This window comes from Pyxicephalus adspersus, chromosome 3 (assembly GCF_032062135.1).
Source record: "Pyxicephalus adspersus chromosome 3, UCB_Pads_2.0, whole genome shotgun sequence".
NCBI lineage: Eukaryota > Metazoa > Chordata > Amphibia > Anura > Pyxicephalidae > Pyxicephalus > Pyxicephalus adspersus.
The window spans coordinates 130,153,806-130,181,029 of NC_092860.1; the positions used below are offsets into that span (position 1 = coordinate 130,153,806).

General features: G+C 38.9%; 1 protein-coding gene across 2 annotated transcripts in view; it reads right to left on the reverse strand.

Annotated features, from left to right (window-relative positions):
• STIM2 (stromal interaction molecule 2) overlaps window positions 1–27,224 on the reverse strand; it is a 58,345-nt gene that overhangs the window by 17,273 nt on the left and 13,848 nt on the right. For both annotated transcript variants that reach the window (XM_072406354.1, XM_072406355.1), the window contains exons 2-3: window positions 22,742–22,872; window positions 3,250–3,364 (exon numbers count right to left, since the gene is read on the reverse strand). In XM_072406354.1, the coding sequence (XP_072262455.1) occupies window positions 3,250–3,364; window positions 22,742–22,872 (246 nt within the window). The remainder of the gene's footprint in view (window positions 1–3,249; window positions 3,365–22,741; window positions 22,873–27,224) is intronic.

The following is a 27,224-nucleotide window of genomic DNA, read 5'->3' on the forward strand; positions in this document are numbered from 1 at the left end:
AATTAGAACTCTTGACACAGACTCAGAGACCCTTAAGTCGGAGAATTTTAATTACTGGTATGTATAGCCGGGATTTTGTGCACGCTACTAGAACCCCTAGTATAGCACCTGTGACCATCCATCCTAATAATGCACATTGCTACCAGCACAAAGACACATATAATTATAGTAATCATATGCTAAAAGTTCATTTTTACCATAAAACTATAATTAAATTACAAATGCAATTTACAAGGGTATGTCCTTAAAGAGATCATTTTTATTAGTGTGCTGTATTTATTGTAAAGTAGCATTCGTGGTGTGGTTTAGATCTGAAGTCACCAACCTTTTCGGACCTACAGACCACTAAATGCAGGGACTCCGGACCGTGCATGCGCGGGGAGCCGTGTGTCACTCAAAGAGGAAGAACCTTCCCCAGAGTGACGTCATGTTGCCAGAACCCGCCCACTCTCCCATCGCAGGTCTGAGCCCACCCCCCTGAACCTACAATCCGTACGGGAGACGTGGTACGGACCACCAAAACTTTCTCGCTGACCACCAGTTGGCAAACACTGGTTGAAGTTTTTAGGGTTTCATTTTGCAATATAGCTTTGGAAATATGGGAGTTTACAGTATAACACTGTGGCAGTCACAAAGGCATATTCTAAGCCACCAAACAGACTTCAGACACATGTATGTTTGCAAACATGGCCATCTGGACAGCTTTATATTTTGCTTCAAACTCCAAAGACTCACACATAGCTAATATCCCAAATCCGTCTGTGAGCTTTGTGTGCTCTGCCAAAATTCTCCATACTAATAAAGACTAAGGAGTCATAACAGAGAGAGTATCACCATCAGCTCTTTTATGGACTCCTGAGCTGCCCATACCACAGCTCATTCCATTTACAAAAACCAGGCTGTGGTGTGTAGCCAAAGTCCCAAAAAGTGCCCCACTGAGCAGATAAGCCAGGACAAGGTCATGTGACTGACCGGATATGTGATCATGAAAGAAAGTCAGTTTGCCTGAAATACATTCCTTGATATAACCAGATATCAGGCGATGGTGTGATGAAGGGCAGGAGTTACATCACAACGAGGAACTTTATACAATTTTCTCCTTATCTGATTTTTCTTACTGCCTCCTAGGCTGTGGTATCCAAATTGAATAAGCAGTGTCATGTTTTAGTCTAGAGTTTCTGAAACTTGTTCTCAGGCTTCACCAACAGAGCGTGTTTTTGTAGATCTCCTTACAAGAACAAGGCCAACTTGTTCTGCTAGATGCAGAAGAGCATTCCATGCCAGTGTTTTCTGGCGATTGAACAGTCTCCTGGATAGCACAGATCTTCCCACTAACCTCGAATAAGGAAGAATTTTGGCAAAAAGTACATGAAAATACCCTGTTACAAGACAATGCAGTATTTTACCACCAGTAAATATCTTTGCCCCTAAAAGGTCCTGACATTTATTTAATGGTCCAATTCCCTGCAACTACCTATAGTAATGTAAGATTTGTCACTGGCACTTTCATCTTCATTCAGGCTTTTCCCAAGCTGGTGTCTGACTACTTTAATTGGTTAGGCTGAAACGTGCACATCTGTTAATTTGTCCCATTAATAAGGCATGATACCATACCGCGTGAAAATTATGATATTGTACTTTACATTAAATGAACAAAGTAAAGGAAGCAGCTTAAAACAAAATGTAACCTGTAATGAACTTATTGCAAAATGAAAAACAAAACAGGATCACTTCTAGATCCTTCACTCAGCATACCAATTTTTTTTTAATTTTTTTTAAACATAATTACACATTATGAGTTCATGCTACAGCTTGCCCAGATTTAGCCGCTAAAGTATTACCACAATCATTCATTGTACAGTATTTATCCAGATTATTATTTGGAACATTTTGTAGACAGCATTTACCAGCTAGCTGTATATGACTAGATTTTGTATGCATGAATTTTCACTGCTTTTGAAATGTATTCCTGCTTATTTTCCCAATCAGAACAGTGTAATCCTCACTCTGACAATTACCCTGTCTAACAATATAGAAGACTACAAGAAGACATTACTCATCACTCATAAATGGCAAGACAGAAAAAGGTGGGACTCACTTGTGTGTCAAATTACAAGACATGAAAACCATAAATATCGCTACTGATGAGAGAAAAAAAATAAAATAAAAGCCCATAATCTATTCAAGTAGCTGTGTTGTTGCCTTCAAAAATGAATTTGGCCACATCTTTCTTCTGGTTCTGCCCCCAGTCGCAGTGTCCAGGAAGCCATTAGGAATGTGGCCTCAAGTCATGGATGGATCAGTGGCTCAGGTTTAAGTTGTGTCATTTGATAGCCGTGGTTTTAGCCGTGGCACTTTATTGCTTGTCACTCATCAGCACCTCTGGCACGGTCAGCTTAGCCTGAGGCTGCAGGTGAGCAGATCTCAGCACAGTCCGTCTGCACAGTGACATCCGCCCCCAAATTCCAGATATTTTACAGGCAAAAAAATCCCTGAAACCACTTGCAAAATTGCTAGTATTTGGAAGTAGTGCCAAATCAAGTTCATGGAGGCAGAAAAGTTGCCCTAGATGCTGCATGAAAAAAATGTATTACAATGAGGACAAATATAATGAATGTACAAACCAATCAAAAAAGGCACCACACTGGCTTCCTGATTGGTTAGAGGGCCTGGGCAGTAAGGAATGTGGGCAGACAAGGAAGTCAGGAGTGGATGGCAAGTTTACCAGTGCCACACACAAGATGGCGGCTTCCATATAATGGATGTTTTATTTTCGAGGATGCAAACTGACACAGCCAGCGCCACTGAGGGGGAATGAAAAGTGAGTGAGAATAGATATCTAATATAATGTCTGATGTTAGCGTTATGGTCTACTTTAAGGTTAGATGTAAGGGGGAAGTTTTAGGACCACTTTATACCATGCCACTGCAGTGTATTATAAGCATGTTGACGTGTGGTATTCATTGCTGTGCTAAGGCAAACTTCAAGCTTTTCATATAAATGCACTGAAAGGTGAGCTGCCGTGTAAGTCCATTGGAACTTACTGTACTGTGGGTTTAGGTACAATTCTGTACACTGGATGAATGCCAATTATGATGTAATCTGCTGTAACTAAATCTAGTTTTTATATATGCCCAGAGTTTGGTTTCAACAAGGAATATTAAAAAAATAAATGGGCATGTTTCCAAATGAAACATAAAAATCAAATGTAGGCAGAGCAAAGTCATGATTTTCTCCACATTTATTCACCTTCAGATGTTTTCCACCTCTTCCACAGATCCTCCACTGTAATATGTTTATCTTCTCTGTGCAAGTGATTGTGCTTGTGAGAAGCATCTTTGTAGTTCATGTCCTCTCGAAGGAACTGCAAAACATAACAAATCGTGCTCTTTAGAAAGTTGCAACCAAAAATGTGTTTGCATTGAAGTTAAGTATGAGACACTTAAGAGATCATTAATAGTTCAAACTGATTTTTTTATCTTCAAAATCTAAAACTAAACTGAATCAGCCTGATATAGCTGGAGGTAGGGGTGGCATGACAGGGCCATAACAGCACCATAAGGCAGTCATATACAATGAAACATATTTCCTAAGTCTCCCACTGACTGTCCATTAAAGGGATTTCAGCTGTCCAGTAGACCCAAGAAACATATGTATCCCTGCACCAAATCCATTTGGCTAAGATTTGTCATTCTACAACACAGTATATGAATGCAATTCTCACTGGGAATACAAAGCTGCTCATTCAACTCAATTATATATTTAGTGGACAAACTCATTCATATACTTTATTGTCTCAGCATAATCTCCGTAATTAGATTAGTCAATACAAGTGTATATATATATATCAGTGCTCAACCCAGAAATTTTTTCAAGCCGGGTGAGAAGAAATTTTAGGTGGGTGGAAGCCCCTGTATTGTGAACAAACTCCTTGGTAACCACCCAAAAACAGCCGGGTGGGTGCTGAAAAGTGCCGGGTGGTGCGCCCAGCTAAAAGTGCCTGGGGAGAACCCTGTGTATGTGTGTACACCCTGTGTATATATATATATATATATAAAATAGAGGGAATGCCACAAGGGGGATCGAATTTTTGGCACATATAAAACTCACAGCTGTGTGTGTCAGATTTAGGTCTGGCACATACAGTTTGCACAAAACAAACAGCATACTGCTACATAAATATCATTCTGCTAAGCTGGAATCTGAAGGTTTCCCTCTTTAATGTTAGCCTGACAACATGAATAACTTACTTTACTTTAAAATATATTCACATTTAAAGCACGGAAATGACAGCAATTAAAAAAAAAATAATAATCGTTATAGTGTTGTGATTCTGCGGCACTGATAAAGTCACACGTTCGAAAGTTTGCCATGGCACATTTCAGTGTTATCTGTGGTCTACCACCATGCTTAGGACTAAAAATTAAATAACAGCATTTTACCACTCAAATCTGCTTTCAGGAACCAGTAAAATCAACCTTAGTGTAATGAATCTCTATCATGACTTATATCCATTGAGAAGACACACGATGCAGAAGCAGGAATCCCCCTGGTTTATAACAATCCCCCTGCACTGCAGGGTAGAAGTATGTAACTTGCAAGACTGACTGACTGGTTTTCTAAAGAATTAAATATGTTTTTGATCAGTCAATATATTTCTAAGAGTTTCTCAAAACTTATCTTTGTACCTGCAGAAACTTCATTTACTAACACAATTCATACCTCACACAATAATTCTGCCAAGCAAAGCCAGCAATCGACAGTAACCGGACTGGCCATGGTAAGCAAATTGAATTGAATGTAAATTAATAAAAGTGTATTTACATGATTTTAAATGATGTCCTGTATAATAATATTGTGAGAGTGTGGTATTCCGTCTCTAGAGCGCTGTACAATGCAATCAGTCCCATTTCCTGAATATGAGTATAGAGGATGAATAAAAACCCTCCATGTTCTGCTGCTCCTTTACTGTCCAATCAGCAAGCTGTGGTCTGTTAGCACCCAAGCCATAATGCTTACCTGCAAATATCTTATGTGAACCACAAAACACAGTTGAGTTTTAGGAACATAATAGTCATGAAAAGCATAACAAATATGCTGGCAGGTGAATAGGAGAACAGGTTAGCAGCTGATGAGGGTCCCATATCTTGTCTTTTAGCCTTTTTTACTGCTATGATAGAATCTTGATGGCTCATTACCACCAACTGCTGACTTCTGCTTTAATCTGTCTACCATCTAATTGGTGTTTTGTATAATAACAGTCAGACAATGTTTAGCTGAACTCTACACATCAGGACTTACAAATACATTCATTTTTCCTAATGCGCCTCAAGGTTCAGAGATAAATACCTTCAGTCCACCAGGTAAATGGCAACATATTGTGTTTGACACTGGGAATATCTCCAATCTGAGAGATCTGATTCCCCCCTTCTCTGTTTGGCATATTTCCACCAAGTGCATTTCACAGGCCAGAATAGTATGCAGTTTTTGTAAACATTTACCTGAATTATGACATGTCCGACATCTGATTTATCACATCGCACATAGAGAAACAACAAACTATTTTCCACCTTTTCCTGTTTGTTACACCGCATGGATTTTGACAAACCCCACTGAAGGGTCTGCAGATAGAATCATAATCCGCAAGGGCAGAATTGCTGGAAAAAGCAGCAAATCAATCATATGAGCAGCAAATTATATTTCTATGCTAATACTAGGAAAACACATGAGATAATCAAGAGAAAAGGAAATTGGTGCTGCAAAACTGAAAATAAAAGTAATCCAAGAATTACAGACCCAATGCTTTGTTTATTTGGGGAAGAAAAACATAAGGTTTTTTGTCACCTAAAGCCATTGGAACCTCTTTAGGCCACCCCCCGCCTCCCCTGTTCAATATCGCAAGCTTGGTTGTTGTGGGAACCGCAGTTCAACCCCAACCACACTGAACCCATCTCTTGCTGTTGAATGCGGTTGAGATTTGCTGCGGTTTAATGTTTTCAGGAAGATGAGGTATAAAAGTAACTGCAGCCGCATTTCAGCCTAAGTGAGCTGCAGCTGAAGACAGCTGCATTCAAATCAATGGAAGCAGCTGGCTGTTCAAGGTTGGCCAGAAGCAACATGTTGCATTAAAAAAAAAAAAAATGTGGCCGCAATCCACTGCAACTGCAGTCATATGCACAAAAATAGTTTCCAACTTCTCGAATACATTTGAATAGGAAGTGTTTGGGAGCATGGTTGCGCATGGGGCAGTGAGCTGGGGTCAACCATAGGTCCGAAATTAACCAAGTAAAACTTTTACAATTAGAATATAAAAGCAGTCACAGCACGAGCAGAAAATCCAGTCCACTGCCAGCAGCTCTATAATAATAATAATAATACCTTATTATCTGTGAGGAAGCAGTGGTCTTGTTGCAGCGATCTGACACTGAATCAGAGGTTTCCATGCTCCCTGCACACTGGAGAGCGGAGACTCACTGGGAACGGGGTGTCAGACTCTACAAAAAGATCACTGCTTTCCCATAGAGAGAACAAGGGTCCCGCTCTGCTGCTGCAAGGTGTCAGGGAGAGATGGAGATCATACACACACACATATATATATATATATATATATATATATTACCTTTGTTCAATAGCTAAAGTTGACTGTAAAACATTTATGGTATAAAATCTAGAGCATGCTGACTAATCAATATAAGAAGCTTCAAAAAATACAGCCAGTTCTCTCTTTCTTAGAACCTGCATACAGAATACACATTTAAAATGTATGAACGTGCAAACACCTGAGAAACCAATGCTAACTCTAGCACATTTGTTGGTTTTGGACTGGGTTGGAAACTTTGTCACCTTTGGACTGCTTTATGTGAGATTAGTGAGGGAAAATCATCTCTTCGAATAGAAAGTGCAGGCCCTCTGTGACCAACCAATGTATAGGGAAAAAATTGTCTATGCAGCTTTGATATTCCAAATATATTCTACAATTATGCCAAAGGTATAGCTTGAAATTGAATGACATTGCACACTGAATATACAAGGATATACGGCTACATTCTGATCATTCTAAAAACCAACTGGGGCGTAGTTCCTTTTAGCAAAGGCTTTAGGTATCTTAAGCCCTCACCAGGGCCATAGATGACCTAATTGTGTGTAGGCCTAACCCCTAAATATGCAGCTTTCATTAAAAGAACACTAGGCTATCTTGATCATGTAGGTCCTTGCTCAGACACTTTCTATTCTAAGATGACAATCATCTCCCGGCTGTGCTGCTTGCACTATCACTATATGCACCAAGTCACCCCGCTGACAGATTACACAGACACGGCCCACTGTTGTCACCATCAGGTCAGCAGTGCAGAGCAATTATGTGTGGCTAATGCAGAAGGTGATCATCAGGAAAATGTAAAACCAATATTTTATGGGGAAAAAACTGCTAACTGTTTATGGCATCTGTTAAAATTATTACGGGTTAGGAAATACATTTACCTGTCTAGAGCAGTGTTTCTCAACCTGGGTTCTTTGGAGCCCTACGATTCCTCCAGAGGTTGCTGAGGGTTCCTTGAACAATGAGCAATTTGGCCCTCTCAGGTCAATGTAACAAATCTTTTTGGCTACTTGTAAGGCTATGTACACACGTTAGATTTTTGTCGTTGGAAAGGATCATTCACAACCCTTTCCAACAACTGAAAGATGCATAAACAAGTGCTGTACATGCAGGACATTCTGCTCCATGGAGGGGGGGGATGAGTGAGCGGCACCCCGCTGCGTTCTATCCCCTTTCACTTGCATTACAGTCGTTCATTGATCCATGAATGTTGTTGGACGTCCGCTTTACACACATCACGCTCTTGTTCAATACCCATAATGATAATTTCTGAAATGATAATCAGATGAGAATCCTCTGACCTGCGTACATAGCCTGAGGTGACAATCTTCCTACTAACCACCACACTAATGTACTGTGAGCGGTGGATATAGAAATTATAAAAGGAGTTCCTTAAGACCTGAAAGTTATTTTAAGGGTTCCCCTAATATCAAAAAGGACAAGAAACAAGACAACTTTTAAAAATTCTGAAAATATGAACATCTGTAAAACAATACTTACTAATAGCGTTTTTATTTAAAGACATTATCACGTACATGGACCCTGGTCCAGTCCTTTCCTGGTTACAAGCCGCTACTTAGCTGTAACTAGGTTAACATGTGATAGATGTCAGACTAGGTCTCCGCTTCACAAGCTTCACTTCCTTGCATACAAAGTTCAGGCTTACTAAATCAGATCCCCGGAAACAAAAACTAATAGCACAATGCTGATAAAAGGCATGTTAATGAATGATGATGTACATTTACGAACCCCTGCCAGCCACATAAAAATCAATAGCGCTTATGGAAACTATGTATGAAAATAATGAAGAGCTGCTTCAGCAGTAAAAACAGGAAGCCCTCTGACATCTGTGGGTAGGCTCTGTATCATATCATTATCTAGTAAGCTTGAGCTGGAAACGGAAACATTAACATCGACACACTTCCTACTACTGTATACTGTATAGAAGTGTTTCCAGCAGCAAAAATCTGAGCACGATTACTTTCCCATACACATTCTATAGCACTAACACAAATATGAATCTTTACCATGAGTAAAACAAGACACTGAAATGATGAGATTACCCAGAGTGATAAAACCACCACAATTGTGCGGATTGTGTCAAGGTAGGGAGGAAAAAAATCATACAAATTAGAAAATTAGGCAACCAAAGCAATCTGATTTCCTTCTCACTTTACAAATAAAAATAATTATATGTAAGAATAATAAGTATATGTAGAATTAAATCGCAAACCAATACAATACAGATGGTTGTAGCCAGAAATGGCCTAGATTTTCAATGTTCATAGTCAGAAAAATTCTAGCAAGTGCCTAAATATTTTGCTCTGGTGTAGTTTTGCGCACAGTATATACCACAAAGAAGAACGGAAAAACACAAAAAAAAAAAAAAAATACAAAAAGCTGCACTAAATTCACAAATCTGCACTATTCAGGTGGAAGATTTTACGCTCCTCCCTAATGAACATACATTTGCTTGGTATTGAAATGAAAATGTACAGAGGAGGACAATACACAAAAATACAAAAGTGTGAATGGGGCTTACCACTTCTAAAGAAAAGGCAGTTCAACCACCCAATATACTGTCTCTAGGCCAAACATTCTCAACCAAGATTCTGGGAAAATCCTAGGCATCACCCAAGGGTTCCCTGATGTTCTTTAAAGCAGAACTAAACCCAGAGTGTGTCCACAATGTGCAGTGGGTGGCCCAATCTTCTTCTCTTCCTCGTTCTGATCTTTGGCCATCTTGTTTGTCTGGGCTGGGATGATGTAACTTTTGCAGAGATGCATGGGAGTTCATTCAGCTGGAATGTGCTGGGTATGCCAGAAACAATGCTTAATGCAGATTTTTGACAGGCAATACAGGATTAGGCAAGAATACTTAATACTTAATGAACATTGCCTGTCCCTCTCTGTAAAACAGACACATCCAAAATGTATAGTTCTGCTTGAATGACAATGACTGACTGAACGACATACCAAATGAAAGGACCTGTATAGATCCAGGGCAATGCTACTTGGCAAAGCCATAGCATGACATCAGGGATCTTTTTAGCCATCGCTAAGTATAGTGGTATTCCCACTGATCCGCGTGGAAAACCCACTGACACCCACTGTAAAAGACATCCTTCTTCTCACGGAGCATAAGATGACTATAATAAGGGGATGCTTCTCCTTAGGCCATCAATGTAAAAGCTCAAATCTTCTACTGACCACAATATAACCTCCTTTAATCATAAGATTAAGAGAGAATGTGCACATTTTTTTCTAATCATTTTTATTATTATTTTATTTTTTAAATACAACTGCATATATTTTATTATTTTAAAGCGCCACATTCATTACACTGGGGAACACATTTTTTGTTGAGCTAGATCTTACACTTTTTTTTTTTTTTTTACTCATTTTTGGGCGGTGAATCCAGAAATGACCCCAATTTTTTGCTATCACATCCAGCTATTACGATACAGGGTACCCTCTATTTTTGTAAAAAAAATTACAAAATTTACAATGAAAAAATAAATAATGAAATAATAACTTTAATTTACTGTTTATTTAAAATTTCTTTTGTTCATACAAAGGATTTGTTACTCTATGACATTTTTTTACTGTAAAACATTTGAAAATTAATGGTATAAGCGGTTAAGGTAAAAATTTATGCTTTTAGCTTTTCCTGGAGTGTTCAGTGTTAGGACAATCCCGCCGGATGCTCCAACAATAGTCAGCCATCATATGTACATCTACCATCTACCTTGATACCATCCTTCCATGACCTTCAAATCTTGGTGGAATCGTTCACCTTGCTCATCACTGACTGCACCAAGGTTTTCCGGGAAGTTAGAAAGATGGCTATGCAGAAAATGCACCTTGATGCTCATATTGCAACCAAGCATTTTATAGCTTCCCAAGAGTTTCTGGACAATTTCTGTGTAATTATTTGCTCGTGTGTTTCCAAGAAAGTCCTTGACAATGGCTTTGAATAATTACCAAGCATTCTTTTCGACTTCTGACATTGTCCTGATGAAATGTTCATCTTTGATGAGCTGCCGAATCTGTGGACTATCAAACACACCGGCCTTTATCAGGCTAGGAAATTCAAAATGAGGTACTTGAAACAGTCTCCTCCAGTTGGCAAAGCTTTAACAAACTGCTTCATCAGACCCAATTTCATGTGCAGAGGCGGGAATATAATATTCTTTCTCTAAACAAGTGGCTCATGTAGAATGTTTGGATCACCTGGTTTTAGGCCAGATCTTGGAGGCCAATTCCTTTCCACCCAATGCCTCTCACGAGCTCTGCTGTCCCACATGTACAGATAACAGGGATACTTGGCGTATCCGCGTTGCTGACCAAGAAGGAAGCATACCATTTTAAGCTCAACACACAACGCTGATGAAATCCCTTATGAACAGAGTCCTCTTTAATTTCAAATTCTTCATTGTTTTTGTCACCTGGTTCATCACCATAATCATGTTCTTCAAGAGAGGGTAGCGTAACGAAAACCGGCACTGGGATTTCATCTGAATTGGCCACTGGTCGTATAGCCAATTGTAGACTAGGATACTCTGTTACATTTATTTTTCTTGTTATAGCCTGAAGTTTTCACTTTACAAAAGTAACAGTCACCGAAATGATCTCCTGACTCTCGGCAAACCATAGGTATACCAAATGCAATCTTATCACGCGTTCCCTTTGTCCACATCCGTAAACCCTTGACACACTGTTTGAACACCTTATGAGGGGCCCAAGATTTATCTTGATCACCAAGTTTAACTTTGAAATATACCAAATAGGCTTGCTCTACAAATGTGCTGATGTTAGATGTAACAAAATGAATCAGGGTTGTTTAGGCACTTACGACGAGAAACAGTAGAGCCAGACATGATCTGAAAGAAAGGAAATACATGTGTAAGTAGAAAAATAAATTTTGCTTATTCAATACATTGAGCAGCGCACAACCTCTGGCCACACTGTCTTGCGTGTAAATGAATAGCTTATACAAATCCACGCTACGGTAATCGCAATAATATAAGCGGTAGAAAAAAACCTGACCTGATAGAAGAAAACTGCCCTTTTAGAATCAGCATACCTATTTTAGTGTAAATAAGCTTAAAAATTGAGGTCAACAAAAAATTTGTTCAAAATTGTTCCCCAATGTTATTATTGTTTTCTTTATTGGATTTTCTATTGTTCTGTGTACATATACACATTGATCTAGGCTTAGCAGGGGATCCCAGAAACCAAAAAGTGATTTCAAGAGTTCCTCTTGGTAAACAACAAATATATTGAAAATCTGCATTCGGTCATTTACTAAGCTAATCAATTGTTTTAATCTGCACAAGTCCTTTTAACTGTAGCAAGCTTATATTTTTTGGGACTTAGGCAAGTAGAATTAATTTCTTAGTTTGTCCAGAATAGATCGAGACATTCTGAGATACCTGATCACCAATTCTGAATGGCAGCGAGAAGAATTCTGATGTATACCCCATCTAAAAAACAGTGGTTGTTCTGGCCGCATTGTATAAGGATCGACTTTCATGAGGAATATGGTACCATGAGGTGACTACTTATACTAAATAATTTATATTTATAAACATATGCACTCACACACTCACAACTGCAAGTTGAAGACTTGTATAGATGAGCAAATGAACATGCTTTCTGCAGTACACAGTTTGTATTTGAGTGTCTATGACCCCTCTAAACACCTTTGGTGGCATCTCCTAAGCGATTACTAGATGTTTTCACATTCCCATTGACTTATAGCTGAAAAACAGAGAATCTGACAAGTGTCTGTGTACCCAAGTACTTACATAAAGGGCTTGTTCCCACTAGTGTGTTGTATGCGCTGTGTTGCCATTTATTGTTAATGGCATCCTAAGTGCACCACTGAAGTCACGTTGCTGGCTTCACAACATGATGAACTATAATTATGTGTAATGGTCTGCCAAAACTAATGCAGAGTAAAGCTTGTGTGAGCACACTGCTAACATATAGTGGGAACAGGCCCTAAGAGTCTAATCATTAAAAAAAAAAAAAAAAAAACATTGTCATGATGCAATGTGTCACACCATTAACATACACTGAAGGACATGTATGAGGGACATGAAGAGCACATACACACAATGAAAACTTACTTTGTAGCTAGCTGGGAAGCATGAAAGGGAAACCAAAATAAGTTTAATATCATAAAGTGCATTAAATATCATGCAGAAGCGGCCTAAAAATAAAAAACTGATATGTCAAGCAACTGTATAAATGATTCATGAAGCTTTGAGACAGAGACGGGTAATTGGTCACTTGGAGAAATGACTTACAAGTGTCCTTAGCCAGTATTAAATAGTATTACAAAGTAGTATAAAGCAGAATAAATATTCGTTATATTTGGACACAAAATTAAATTGTGCAATGTTGACACAAGTATTGGGAAGTATTTCATGAAAAATGTCCACAATGAAAAGACCATGAAGCCATGAAGCAAGTAACCCCAGCATAGTGCATGGCTTTCATCTGGTGACCAGCTGTGACCACTCATGCAGCGGGTTCCAGAAATACACGGTTATGACATTAACGGCTTCACAGAACCCTGAAGCGTCATTTAATTACAGCAAGTAGAAAGAGGCAGGATAGATAAGAACCATATAAGTGCAGCAGAAAGGGCTCTAATCAATAGCATGTACTCATGAGGTTAGCGGTGGCAGTCAATACAGAAAATCTTTGTAACTGGATTGTTCTGCAATGATAAAAGTTTTTACTTGAAAACTACTTAAATGGATCCTATAAGCTCTAACGTATTTTCTGTGTGTGCAAGAAAATTATTTCTGGTTTTGACCATTGCAAGCAGTTTGAGATATATCTATCTATCTTTATCAGGAGTGTCAAACTCTGGCCCTTTTTTTTTTTTTTTGCTCCCAAAGAAATCCTAAATATGAACTGCAGCTGGCCCGCCGCTGCATTGAAATAGTGCCGTTACTATTACCGGCATCACTCGCTTCTATAGACCAGCGGCCTCTCTGCCTATGCGTGGCCCCGCATTGGACTGTTTTATAGAAGCAAGTAATGCCGGGAATTGTAGTAGCGGCATCACTTGCGTCTATAGACCAACAGCCTCTCTGCCTATGCGTGGCCCCGTTGGACTGTTTTAAAGACGCAGGGAATTGTAGTAGCAGTGCTATTTTACTGAAGAGGGAGGATTTCCAGCCACTTATAACATTAAGAACCGCATTGGACTCTTTTCTTGACGCGGGGAATTGTAGTAGCGGTGCTATTTTCAGTTTTTTTAAGTTTGGCTAACTGTGTATTTGGGTTTGACACCCCTGATCTATATCTATCATATAATATCAATAAATTAAGTGTCATCAGAAACTCATCACAGAAGTCCTAGGCTGATTATAACTGATATATATAGAGATATATATAGATATGATGAGTATTTCATGACACCCAATAGAAGACAAAATACAAATCTAGAATACCTATCTCCTAAAGAACATTGCAATACCTTAACTCCCAAGAGCCGTAGTAAGGCATGGCCTAGTGACTGAGTTTACAAGAAAAGCTCAACCTAAATTCACAGCCTTAAAATGAAAAGGCAGCTTCTATTAGAGACAGTACTTTATTTTGGGATAAAGGAGGAGATATTTTATGGCACATAGCTTTGGGACACTAGATAGTAGTAGCAGCATGAGATGAATCTTTCCACTAAAAGCAGGCTCTTCAATTATTTATCGGCCTCAAAATACTTAATTCCTAAAATCATATGTTAGACAGTGACTTACTTATAAATCTAGTCCAGCATGGTTAAGTATAGATAAGGGCTACAAATATACCTCTCAGATGTTAGTGGGCTGACAGAACAGGAATGGAATGCCACCTTCAACAAGAAAGACATTTTTTAAAAGTTTACTCCGATTGGGCTCATATATGCCAGTGTTCTCTCCGGCCACTTTTAGCCGGGCGCACCACCCGGGTGTTTTTTGATGGTTACCAAAGCGTTTGATAACAATACATTACAATACAATTTCTTCACACCTGGCTTAAAAAAATTCTGCATTCAACACAGTATGGGAAGTAATATTTCCAACGCCAATACAGCCAAATAACTGATGTGACTGGTACAGTACAGACCAGTGTAATTGAATGACCTGGATGTACGTGTATAGAAATCAATCATTCTAACTAAATGCTTTAGGCATGGATAATATATCCTTTGTAACACCTATGATTTAAGAGTAATGAATGCCATTTGGAATGTGAAATTAAAGTGGGCAAACACACACAGCAGCCTAGAAGTGCCTGTCAATGCAGACACAGTAGACTTGTATGATCATTGCATTCCAGGCCAAACCATGAAGCATTAGCAGAAAATGATATAGCATGGCCTACTACAACAGCTCCACTACAGTCTAGAATGTCAAAAATTCTGCCAAGTATTAAAGGCACCGATCACTGGCTCCCAAATAACTGGATGAATCATACCATTTAGTATTAGCTACTGCCTGCTTACTGGCACACATTACTCAGAATATCAAACAAGAAAATGATACAAATTCCACATTCTTGACATTCAGTGAGTCTTTCCCCCCACAAACATAGCTATATCATACTACATGTCACTTGTAACACAAATATAACGACATTTTATACATCTGAGGAAATTATAAAATAAAAACACCCCATGGTCTGAGGCTACATTCACACCTAGTGTGAAGTTTGACAAAACACCACAATAGAAACATGGCATGTGTTTGTATGTATTTATGTGTAAGGTGTAATAATGTTTTTACCTAAACTTTTATCTGCCTTAAAGTGAAACTAAAGTCCCACTTTGTCCACTTAGTGATTCATACTGGTGGTGTTTGCAGAAGGAACAGGCGATATCTTTCTGCAATAACTGCTTTTACCTGCCTGATCGCCTTCCCAGCTGACAAAGGTTGGTGAGGGTCATTGCTCCTCAGGCTATCCCGACAATTCCGGCTTCTCTTCATGCCAGGAATGAATGAACTCCCACGCACATGCACAGGAGTTACAGCATCCTGGCCCAGCCAGTTAAGGCAGCCAAAGATCCTTTTCAGGTAAAGGCAACAAAAGAAGGTGGCTTTGCCGTGCAGCAGAAAAGGTGAGTATTGCAGGTTCAGTTCCACTTTAATATTAATGCACAACAAGAAAATACATGGAGACTTATAATTCCATCAGTCAGGTCTTGGATTGGCTTTGCTAAGCTGGCCAGTCATGTGAGGATCTAATGTGTGTACAGCAGTCTGTGAAAAAAGAAAAAAACAGGTGGGACTTTCTGGGTACAATAGATATGTATGTGTACAGTGGTCCCCCAACTTACCAACAGATACAGGATCAATGGACGGCCAAGCTGCTATATATGTCAATGGAGAAGAGCTCAGCAGGGTGCAGCTTGCTTGTTCTCCTCTCCACATGTACAGTGTTCATTAATTCATCTGTCACTGTTTTGCCACTGGAAACCTTCATGAAACAGCTTCCAGCAATGAAAATTGCAGCTGTGTATGTAGTCTTACATTTGGCGTTTTACCCTCTTTATTTTTCTTGGTACACACTGTCACTCTAACTATAAGGGAGGTGAAATCCAACAGTTATTTTTTATCAGAGCTTTAGGTGATGGTAATTCCCTTTCTACAGATAACTCCCTTGGATGAAAGATGTGCTTCATTTTGGAAAGATTTCCTCTAACTTCCTTTTGCATCTTTACTACAGAAAGAGAAGAAAAATTTCCCTCGCAGAGTGCAGGGAAAAAAGTTACCTGATAGGGGTTTTAACATTTCCCTGCACTATGATAAACAGAAAATGTGGCTGCTCATATATTTTAAGATTTAAACCCTGTGAATAAAAAGTGATCATTGTAAGAACTACTAGCAATTTCAAAAGAGGAGCCAAACCCATCGATACAATTCTGCTGGACAGCTGGGTCTCGGTAGACATATGGAGATAAAACATGAAAGGCATGTGAAACAATAATGAACATACTGAATACTATTACACAATTTCCTAGGTAAAGAGAAGGAAATCTCTCTATTGGAGCCAGGGATAGCTGTAAAAACTTGTATAAAAGTATTAAAACATTTAGCTGGGATGCACATAATTGAACAATTTGAACGTAATATAAGCTAAACATCGGCTTTAAAACTAGTAAGATGTGTCTGTATAAGAAACACAACAGCCACACACATATACTGGTATTGTGACTCCAATTTTTTTGATTCATGAGGCTTGTTGTGTTAAACTATCCTTTACCTTTTTATATACAGAGGTTCATTACACAACCTCCACCCCCACAAACCCAACATGCCAGGGTGTCACAATGGACAACAGTCAACAGAAGTTTGCAGAAAGTTAAACCACTGAAGGAGGGTGTCAAAACTTCCCAAACCTAATTCTGTCAGATCTCTGTCCATTTCATAGGTACTTCCATAATTCTGTACTGGCTCCTTTCCTTTCACTTCAGGTTGGGACATATTTTGCTCTTTTTGATTGACTGCATACACATGTGCAATAATTGTCGTTGGAAAGGATATTTCATGACATAAGACTGAAAGATGCATGAATGAGTGCTGTACAAACAGCGCTGCTTTATAGAGGGGAGAGAACGAGCGAGCAGCACCCCACTGCGCTCTCTCCCCTTCTCTTCTCTTTCATTACGATCATTCGTTGATCCACTCGGATGGTTGTCGGAACAGCAGACGATGAGCGCTATACACATGCCAGATTCTCGTCCGCAATCAGCCCTGAGGGGATAATCGGACGAGAATCATCTAAACTGTACATAGCCTTACTCACATCCTGGCCATATATTTGATCTCTCTATGATGTTCTTCCAATCCTATTAATGCCAAATATGACAGTGTGCCAGTATGTGGTATGGCACGAGTAGAAAGGTGTTCAATATTTAAGAATGCCGGTAAAAATTGCTAAAACCATGGGACCTAGGAATTAGAGGTAGCTGCCCAAAGACTTCTACTATGATGCCTATTAATCACAAAAAACAATAACCAGGATTTGTCCAGACTTGAAATACACCGGTAAAAGCTGCGTACACGTTTGATTTTTGTCATTGTAAATGATCTTTCACAATCCTTTCCAACAAAAAAAGACTGAAAGATGCACAAACAAGTGCAGTACATACCGCACTGTTCTGCTCTATGGAGAGGGGAGAACAACAAAGCAGCACTCTGCTGCGCTCTCCCCGCTTCATTTGTATTACGATCGTTCGTAGTTTGTGGATCTGCCAGGGCGGATTAATGAACGACATCGGACGAGTGCTGTACACGTCAGATTCTTGTCCGATACTAGTCCTGAAGTGATAATCGGACGAGAATCATCTGACGTGTGTACGTAGCCTAAGGTAGCTCTGCCATACTAGTCTGGACAATTTGTGACATCAATTAAAATAATGCGTATCTGGTAAGCCAACAAATAATAGCTTCTCCCAAGGTTTTTTTTTTTTTTACACACAGAAATGATTAGCTTTTAAAATAGAAACATCCTCCTATTATCAGACATAGGGTTTGAAGACATGGCTTATTTTAGAAAGGTAAAAGTTTGCCTATAGGTAAATATTTGAACAGGTGTTCTTTATTGTATACTGTATTTGCATAGGCAAAATATGACCCATGTTTCAGAAAGACGTAATAATGAACAAAACCAACCTGAGTATCCTATAACCTGTCTTGATGTAATAGGGAATGACATGAGGGTATATTAGTAAACTGAAATCTGAGCAGGAAAAAAACAGGCCATACACTTGACAGAATGATACCTTCAATTTAAAGGGGATCTACTGTGCTTTGCGCCCAATAAACTTCTAGTCGGTCTACAAACACTACATCAATGACTGCCAACAAGTCGTATTACTTTAGATTTCTGATACAAGAGAGTAATGCAGATACCATCTGTTCTGAACAGACATTCTGCCAGGGTCTGTGAAAATACCTGATGTCGGCCAGTGTCAGAGCCTGGATGGATCAGTGGCATCTTCCCTTCATATGAAAGTACTAAGGACGTGTGATTAGGAAGTCACATGCCCCCTAATACCCAAAAGTCCTATGTATTCTGCTGGAGAACACATGCAGAGTATTCATGTAGAAGTTGTGGCAAATCTGGGACCTATTAGAATTCTTCAGGACTGCGTGGCACTTAAGTAGGGGCCATGAAAAAAACTATTGCCATGGCAATAATTCATTGCAGTGTATGATGGTACTGCAATAGTATTTTTAACACCCTAATAAAAAAACCCTAAAGCTTTGTGGCACAGAAACAAACATTTTTTATGACTCCATTAAAATGGATCCTTATATGTGTATTTACTGTTGGTTACCCTTTAAATGCAGTTTTCCTGTAGCCACTTCTTGTCTAAGTGATGGTTCCACGACAGTATTCTCTCCAGAAATGTTTTTCAACTGGGTGGGAGGAAGCTGCAAGCAGGTGGTGGCCCCGGTAGTGTCACCCAACATTTCAGTAACCACTCATGGACAGCCGGGTGGTTACTGAAACGTACAGAGTGGTGCACCCAGATATAAGGGGTTGGGGGGGAACACCACACATAAATTAGGCCAGGATTACTGTTGGTGACCATGTCTGCATATTGTGTGTTGAAACAATGACTTGTGTTCTCTGCCAGAAGCTGTATGAAAAAGAGCCTGAACACGGATTTTAGTGGAAGGATCACCACATTAAATAAACTGCAGTTTTACAATCATTGGAAATGCATTTTAAAAATGAATGTTAAAGAATAAAGTATAAAAAATACTTTCTAACTTTTGCTCTTCAAGGCTCTAATCACTAGTTACAAAGCTCAAAGTCTAAGCATAGAATCGCTGTTTAAAGGAAAGTTAAAGTGTAGACAACCTTTTCAAGTCAAGTAAAAGTTCTGTGTGTTGGTTTTTTTTAAATGTGTAACAACCGTTTCAAAAAAAAAAGGGGGGGTTCAGAACCGCCCACTAATTCTTAAAGTATGGGAATGTATGGGAGCTCAAACCTCACAGGATACCTACGCCACGCATCCCGGGAGGCTCTTGGGTGCTCCTTCTGTGCATGTCGGCCATGGGCAGAAGAAGCCCTTTCTTTAAAAAAAAAAAAAAAAAAGCTGCAAGTTTTTTTCCCCCCCAACTAGGTCACCCAATCTTGCGCCTGGGTCGGGTGATGTAGGAAGAAGAACCCAGAAGATAAGGAGTAGATGGTCCCGAAGACGGATACCTGGACGACGCAGGACCCGATGGAAGACACCTCCGGACCGATCGACTGCACTGTGGGATTGAAGGTAGGTGTATTTTTTTTTTTGGCCTTTTTTTGAATTTACTTCCTCTTTAAGTCTACTTAATCTTACTGTTTGTAAAAAGATTAAAAGGTCTTTAGTCACTAAGCCTTCAGACATGTCACCAGCACCGAAGAAAGCCTAAAGCAGCATTTTCTCCAGAACAGTAAAACACAAGCTGGTAGAGGAATACTAAGCACAGAAAGATTTGAAACATTTTGCCACACTTTGCTGAAGCGTTTACAGTACCCTCCAGCTTTTAGATTGGGAAGGTTAAATCACAAATTTTATGATAGAGATGAGTAATATTTTAAAAAAACAATTCTAGCAGGCTTTATTACTACTTGCAGCATGTGGATAGCTTAATGAATACTGACAGCAACTTGTGTAAAGTGACAGGCAGAAATCCCATTAAGATCTAATATTCAGTCCTTTCACCATATATTTATTGCAGCAAAACACAAACTTTATGTTAAATGAGTGATGGTCCAATGTAATAACAGAAAGCCACCAGAAATGTCATTTTCTGCTTGTGTGATTGGCTTGACGATTTTCCAAGAAGTCTGCCCTTGCATTCAAGTTATATTTTAGGCTTACCCTGCAAATGAAATTGGTGAGAAACTCCCTTTCTGGTTAATTAGCAGCTTTCTTTTGAGTATGGAACGTTCTCTTTAATAGGATTTACATCAGAAAACTGAATGGTAAATCTGCAAAGGTGAATTTTAATGTACTTGCAAAGCACTTAGAGGACCATTTCCCTTTTTTTCCTTTTTCTTTTTTGTTAGCTACATTTTAATTGACAATTTAATTGTAAACTGTTAATATGATAATCTAATATGAGATATCCACTACTAACAAACTCAACACCCATGACCGCCCTGTTATAAAACTCAGATAAAATCACTTTACATCCAGCAATATAGAATGTTCCCCAAATTTCCCACAGCTTGCAAAGTGATGAATCGGCCAAAAAAAATATAAGTCAATGTAATGAAATATATTACAAGATAAAAATCACAGATTGTGTTTCTTTTCTTTATGAAAACATTCACAGCAATACAAGAATGATTCTAAGAAGCTTGTAGAGGTTTCCTGATATCTGATGACCTAGCAATCATAGCGAATCATAAGAACCATAGCGGCTGCGGGAACCTTGACACAGACCGCCAAAGTGCAGCACAAAATAGGGGAACAGAAGTCTGTCTCTGCAGAATTGGTAAAAGAAGATAAAATGCTATAAAATCACATAAAATAATACAGAAAGGGTGCATACAATGGACAAACATCTGTTTTCTATGGGCACAGAACGATAAGTTTAAAGCACCTTGAAAGCTGCTCGGATCTGGACAAAAAAAAATCACACCAAGTGATAGATGTGCCTCCTGTATTCAACCTTTCTGTATTCAGCTAGATCATGACAAACAATGGGTGCAATAAGTTAAAAGCCAACACATCACATCCTAATTTACTAAAAAAAAAAAATGCATGTCAGGGAAGGATACAATGCAGGCACATTTACATGTGATACCTTTTTTGACCTACCAGACATTCAGTGTACTTCCAACTTCCTGTTAGCTGACAACACAACCTATATTTAACTTTCCTTCCTTCAAATAGTAGCAGTCATGGGTAAACTCTAATTTCTTTATTCTGTGATTACACAGGGATGTGGATTCTGCCCCCCTTTCCATGTTATGAGGTAACAAGTATAGGCCACTGATAGGGCAGCAAACATGTTTTGCTCTTTATGGATAATGATTTGCTTTGAGGGGCTTCTTACTATATTTTATGTATTGAAACATGAATGTGTTTTTTAAAAATGATAACTTTTGGATGGACTGTGCCTTTAATTCAGGGTCTATTTTGCTACCAAATGTTTTACACCCCCTTAATATTACAATTCATAACCGGGGTATTAAGACCATAAGCTGATTTGGAAGGTTTAGAACAAACATATTGCAGACTTGGCAACAGATACAGCAATAATCTGCAAAGAATTTTCAATTTACCTGCCACTGCCTTCAGAGAGCTACTTAGATGAAAATACTTTGGACTGGAAGCTTTCTCAAGTGAGACCCTCAAATGCATGCATTTAAATCACAATATTGTACAATATCCTGGAGCTTTATCTACATTCGTAAATTTCTCTACAAAAACCAAAGCAGAAAGCATCTTTTACAACCGCACAAGCAATTACCATCCACCTCTATGGTTGCTGTTCACATCACTGTATGCCAGAACAGAATGTACGGCACAAAAAAATCCTCCATTAATTTCTGTACATGCATATTCTCAGACCCAGAACAAGAACAAATCATACGGGATGGCCAAGCGCAGAAAAAGGCATTACGTTTTTGAAATGATAAAAAACTCCAATGAAATGTATATGACCATTGGTGATCATTACATTAATTGCTCCACCTGTTTATATATGTTATTTATTATGTTCACAGACATACATACATACATACATACATACACACAAACACACACACACACACACACACACACACACGTGTCACTGTTCTCCCCAGCCCCTTTTAGCTGGGTGCACCACCCGGCTGTTTTTGGGTGGTTACTGAAGAGTTGGGTCACAATATAGGGGCTGCCACCCGCCTAGAATTTCTCCCCAACCAGCTTTAAAAAAAAACTGGGTTCAACACTGCATGTACACACACATATACATGTAACTATAAGGAGCAGTAACAAGCCAGAATGGCAGATATTTTAGCAATGCATCTCATACAGCTTGAATATGACTATTAACAATGAACAATAATATCACCAGTACGACAGCCACATATAAGACGTTAGGTCCGATGATGCACCACCTGTCCTCGTGTTTGGAAGATAATAATTCTACTCACATCAACACTTTCCTCAACTTCAATGCCACCATCTTTGTCATCATCCATTTGTTTGTGAATTGTTCGGATTGCTTCAAAACTAAAACGGTCCTCTTCTGTAAGACATGGCGGACTCAAGGAAATTAAAGGATCTAGAGAAACAGAAAGAAAAAATGTTAAGTAATATTTTACAGTACCATGCATTTTCAATGTCAACAAATTCTATTGTCCTTTAATAATAAATAAATATTTAGGCTTAAACTTTAGCCAGAGCTATCAGAATGCAGCATTTCTATGCGATTCCTCCCTACTCTCAGGTAGCGGGACAATTTTCAGCCTTTTTACGCTTTTACAAGGTCCTACCTAAAAGACTCCAAAAGGATCTAGATTTGGCTTTACTGAATTTCTGAACAATTCAGAAGGCCTATCTTTTTCTCAATTTTGAGATTAGACTTGCCATAAGAGGCTAAACTCTGCTAAGCTACCCTCTGCCTTGTGTAAATACCCCCATTACTATACTACATTCTCTGTGCACAGTCAGTGCCATCTGCAGACCCTCATCCTGCAATCACTATTATTGGATACCTCAGCACTTCTAACACAGTGACTTAACACACAATGATCGCTCCAGGTCTAATGATTGGAAACCACACAGTATGGTTCCCAATCATTACACATACAGCAGTCTCCAGTACATGAGCACGCCATTACTTTCCAAGCTAGGCCTAAAAAAACTTATCCCTGCTCAGGAAACTTAGATTACAAAACTACCAATTGTGGACAAGATGCCAACACTTAGTCCAAAGCAAAACTTTATCATTTGCTTTGGAAAGAGTGAGAAAGGGTAAAGCCTCTGGCAGGTGTGTATTGCCATCTGTCACTATGGTGGAGATCTTTCTTCTCAGGTTGTCTAGGAAGAAGGTGATGATAGTTTTCTCTCATGTGGGCCACAGGCAAAAATACTCATGTTTTGTTGTAGTGAGGAAAGGTGAGCTTTATAATGGTGGCACTCTCCTATCATTCTACTTTCTGTATAGGCATCTCAATGACAAGGAAGAGAGAGTCTGCTAAGGGGTCACTGAAACATTCTGCAATCATTAGACAAACAGGAGAGCCAAGAAAAGAACATTACTAGGAGAGTGATCAATATTGGGGAGCCCAATCTCTTACACATTTCCTTAAAATACAAAAAGAAAAGAACAGTCATTCCATGACTGTTAATTAATGAACCTGTGGGCCATCCATGCAGGACATCTAAAATCAGGTTACTGGATTTTTACACATTCGGCTAAGCAGTATAATGAACTGGAGGAGGCTGTACAAAGTATAGGACAGAATGGGAGCCTCCGGACATATGAGTTTATGCCATGGCATCTGCTTGATCTCACACCCAGCTTGTAATGGTGCACGGTGTGACATTCAGAAGTTAACAGAACTCAGATGAAGTCTGTTGCTGATCTGACGTTATAATTAAAGTGCCAGACATAGAAAAAGTAAACCAAGCAAGGGTGTAAAACTAAATATTTGAGTCAGCCTGCACCATTATAATAATTTAGGCCTTATACTCATATTACTGCACAAGGCCAGACAATCTAAACTAATTAGCAAAATTTATTGCCTGCAATGATACACGAATAGAAAAAAAGATTTATTTCTGTTTTAACAACCACTGACCACATTTATGTTCATTTCTCCACTTCTACATGCTGAAGTCCAGTCCCCAACACAGCTGTACACATGTGTCGAACACATAACTATTGGCACAGAGATGTATGGACTTTCTTTTGATCTATATCACTGCGATTCCAGCAGATTGTGGTGTCTATTAGCAGCATTTGCAGCAAGCCAGCCACTGAGGCGGTTTGTTTTCCAATACAGCTACTGATGGTTATGGCAGCAGATTTTGTGGCTGCATGGAGAAATAGTATATCCAGTTGCTATCTAAACAAATAAGCAGCCAGATTTGTAGCTGCAACAAAGTTGCTAAAACAATAAATAAATATATATATAGAATTTGAATTATGTAATTTTTGTAAGTAGTTTTTTTCAGTTAAACACTCAGATTGTAGTGTCTGAAAACCACTTAAACTCTAATAGCAAAAACAACAGGTACACTTAAAGCCCAGCTCTAGACAAAACAAAAAAAAATATATAAAATCCTGAAACAGCTGATCAAGGATTCAGTGCACTTTTTTTGAGTGGGCGAGCTGACAGGTGCACTCACACACATGACTTTCCAGCAGATGAACACTTCAGTAAAAAATTATCTATTCAAAATCTTCTGCTCCACTATAAGCAGAGACGTTGATTATGGCAGTGCTTTGGTTATCCAGGATTCATACCTGAAATACCAGTGAGAGGGAAGAAAGGGAGGGGAGAACGACAGAGCGGCACCCCGCTGTGCACTCTCCCCTTCACTTCCATTACGCTTGTTCGTGGATCAGGATGGATTCATAAACGACAAACGATGAGCGTTGTACACACACCAGATTCTTGTCTGATATCAGCCCTGAGGCGATTTTCGGACGAGAATCAGGCTAGGTACACGCTTCAGATAAGGGCTTAAATCACATAGCCAGCACTGAAGGAACATGAAGCAACATCCAGGAAAAGCAAAGTGAACACAAGCAGAGAATTCTTAAATTCATTTTTCCCAATTTTACCCAATTATAAAAAACCTTTTTCTATAACTTAAAACTGCAACTTTCATTAAATCAGCACCGTACAAACTAAATGCCATGCAGTTAGGGATCGCATGTACCATAAGAATTTTATAATTTTTAGCAATAAAACAACTAAAAGAGCTTTATGTTTTTAAGATATAAAAAAGAAACAGGTGATTTCTACACTTTGTTGCTTTACAACATATTTAGAGGTAGGTTGGATAACAAGACGTTTTTACATAACTTTACACACCTCATCACCTGAGTTTAGGTGTACAGGTGGTTGAATTCTCATTCTATTTGTAACAAATTACACAAACGCCAATGACATCTGATGACATAAGGCTGGAAAAGAACTTCAGAGGAAAGGACACGTGGCAAAAACTCTGGAAGTTTCAGGAAGACTTAAGCTGAATACACACGTGCAATTATAGTCGTTGGAAAAGGATCTTTCAGGATCCTTTCCAACGACTAGCACTGCACAATGCCGAACAAGCAATGTACATACAGCACCATTCTGATATATGCAGAGGGGGGGGGGGGCTGTGGACAGCGCGTAACCCCACTGTGCACTCTACCCCTTCCCTTGCATTAGGATCGTTGGTGGATCGGCCAGGACGGTTGTTCGGACCATGGAGGATGGGCGCTGTACACACGCCAGATTCTCATCTGATATCGGCCCTGAGCCAATTATGGGGGAGAACCATTGGACGTGTGTATGTAGCTTTAGGAAGTCTAACTATGAATAGAAGTGGAAGTGGGAAAAGATTCACTGCTAGAAACAACAGGTAATAATTCCAGGACTAAGGAATTGGAAGCAATACCTCAGTATTGAGGTCAGCAAAAATGTACTGCCTCCTGATAAACTTCATTTGTAATAAAATAAAACAATGTTAAAATGACAGATTCCACATAGAAAAAACATAAAGAATTCTAAGGAATTACATTATAGTAGTTGTTAAATCCAGTTTAGCTGTTATGCAATCTGACATTCATAGATTTCATCTGGATTATACTACAAAAAGTGTTTTCATTAGAGCAGTAATATGGTGTGCAAAGTTTACCTTAATGGGGATTACTAAAGCTCTCCAATTACAGAAGTAAAGCATTTACTACCTACTGTAGGTCTATATGACTTAAATAAAGTGTGAATTATTTGCAAGCATGGTGCTGCATCCTTTGCGATACATCAGTCAAACGCTCTGTAGACATCTATTTCCATCATTTAAACATCACTGACTATTCACACTTATTGCCAATACAACAATCCATTTATTGGGCAGTTTCTGGATTTTTCAAGACTAATTAAAAGAACGCTGACAAACAGCTATCAGGATGAATGGGAACCAGTTTTACATCCAATGATTCACACTGACATCACGTGTCAAGGAGCTGCTGCTTACTGCAATGAAGTATATAGAAAACCCCAACAATAAGCTTTTCTAAATCTCACCATTTTTGGTAATTATAGTATTTAAAGAATATTGTATTGTATCTGGTAATCTTGTCAGAGAAGACACTAACACTTCAGATCATAATAATCAGTTTGGCTACAGAAATAAAAAAAAACTTTTTTGTTAAAATAAAATGTAACATTTGATTAATGATTACAGCTGAAAAAATTCACTTCTCAAAAACATGCCTGTACTAATTCAGTTTAATATAGTCACCACAGTAATAGTAACATTAAACCACTTCATCTCCACTTAATGAAGACATTATCTGGGATCAAGACAGGTTTCATCCTAAAACAACAAGCAGCTCCCAATGCCCAGGTCTTCAATATTGTAAAACTACCATAAAAGGACAAACACCTTAGTGAAGTATAAGCAAACCGGACA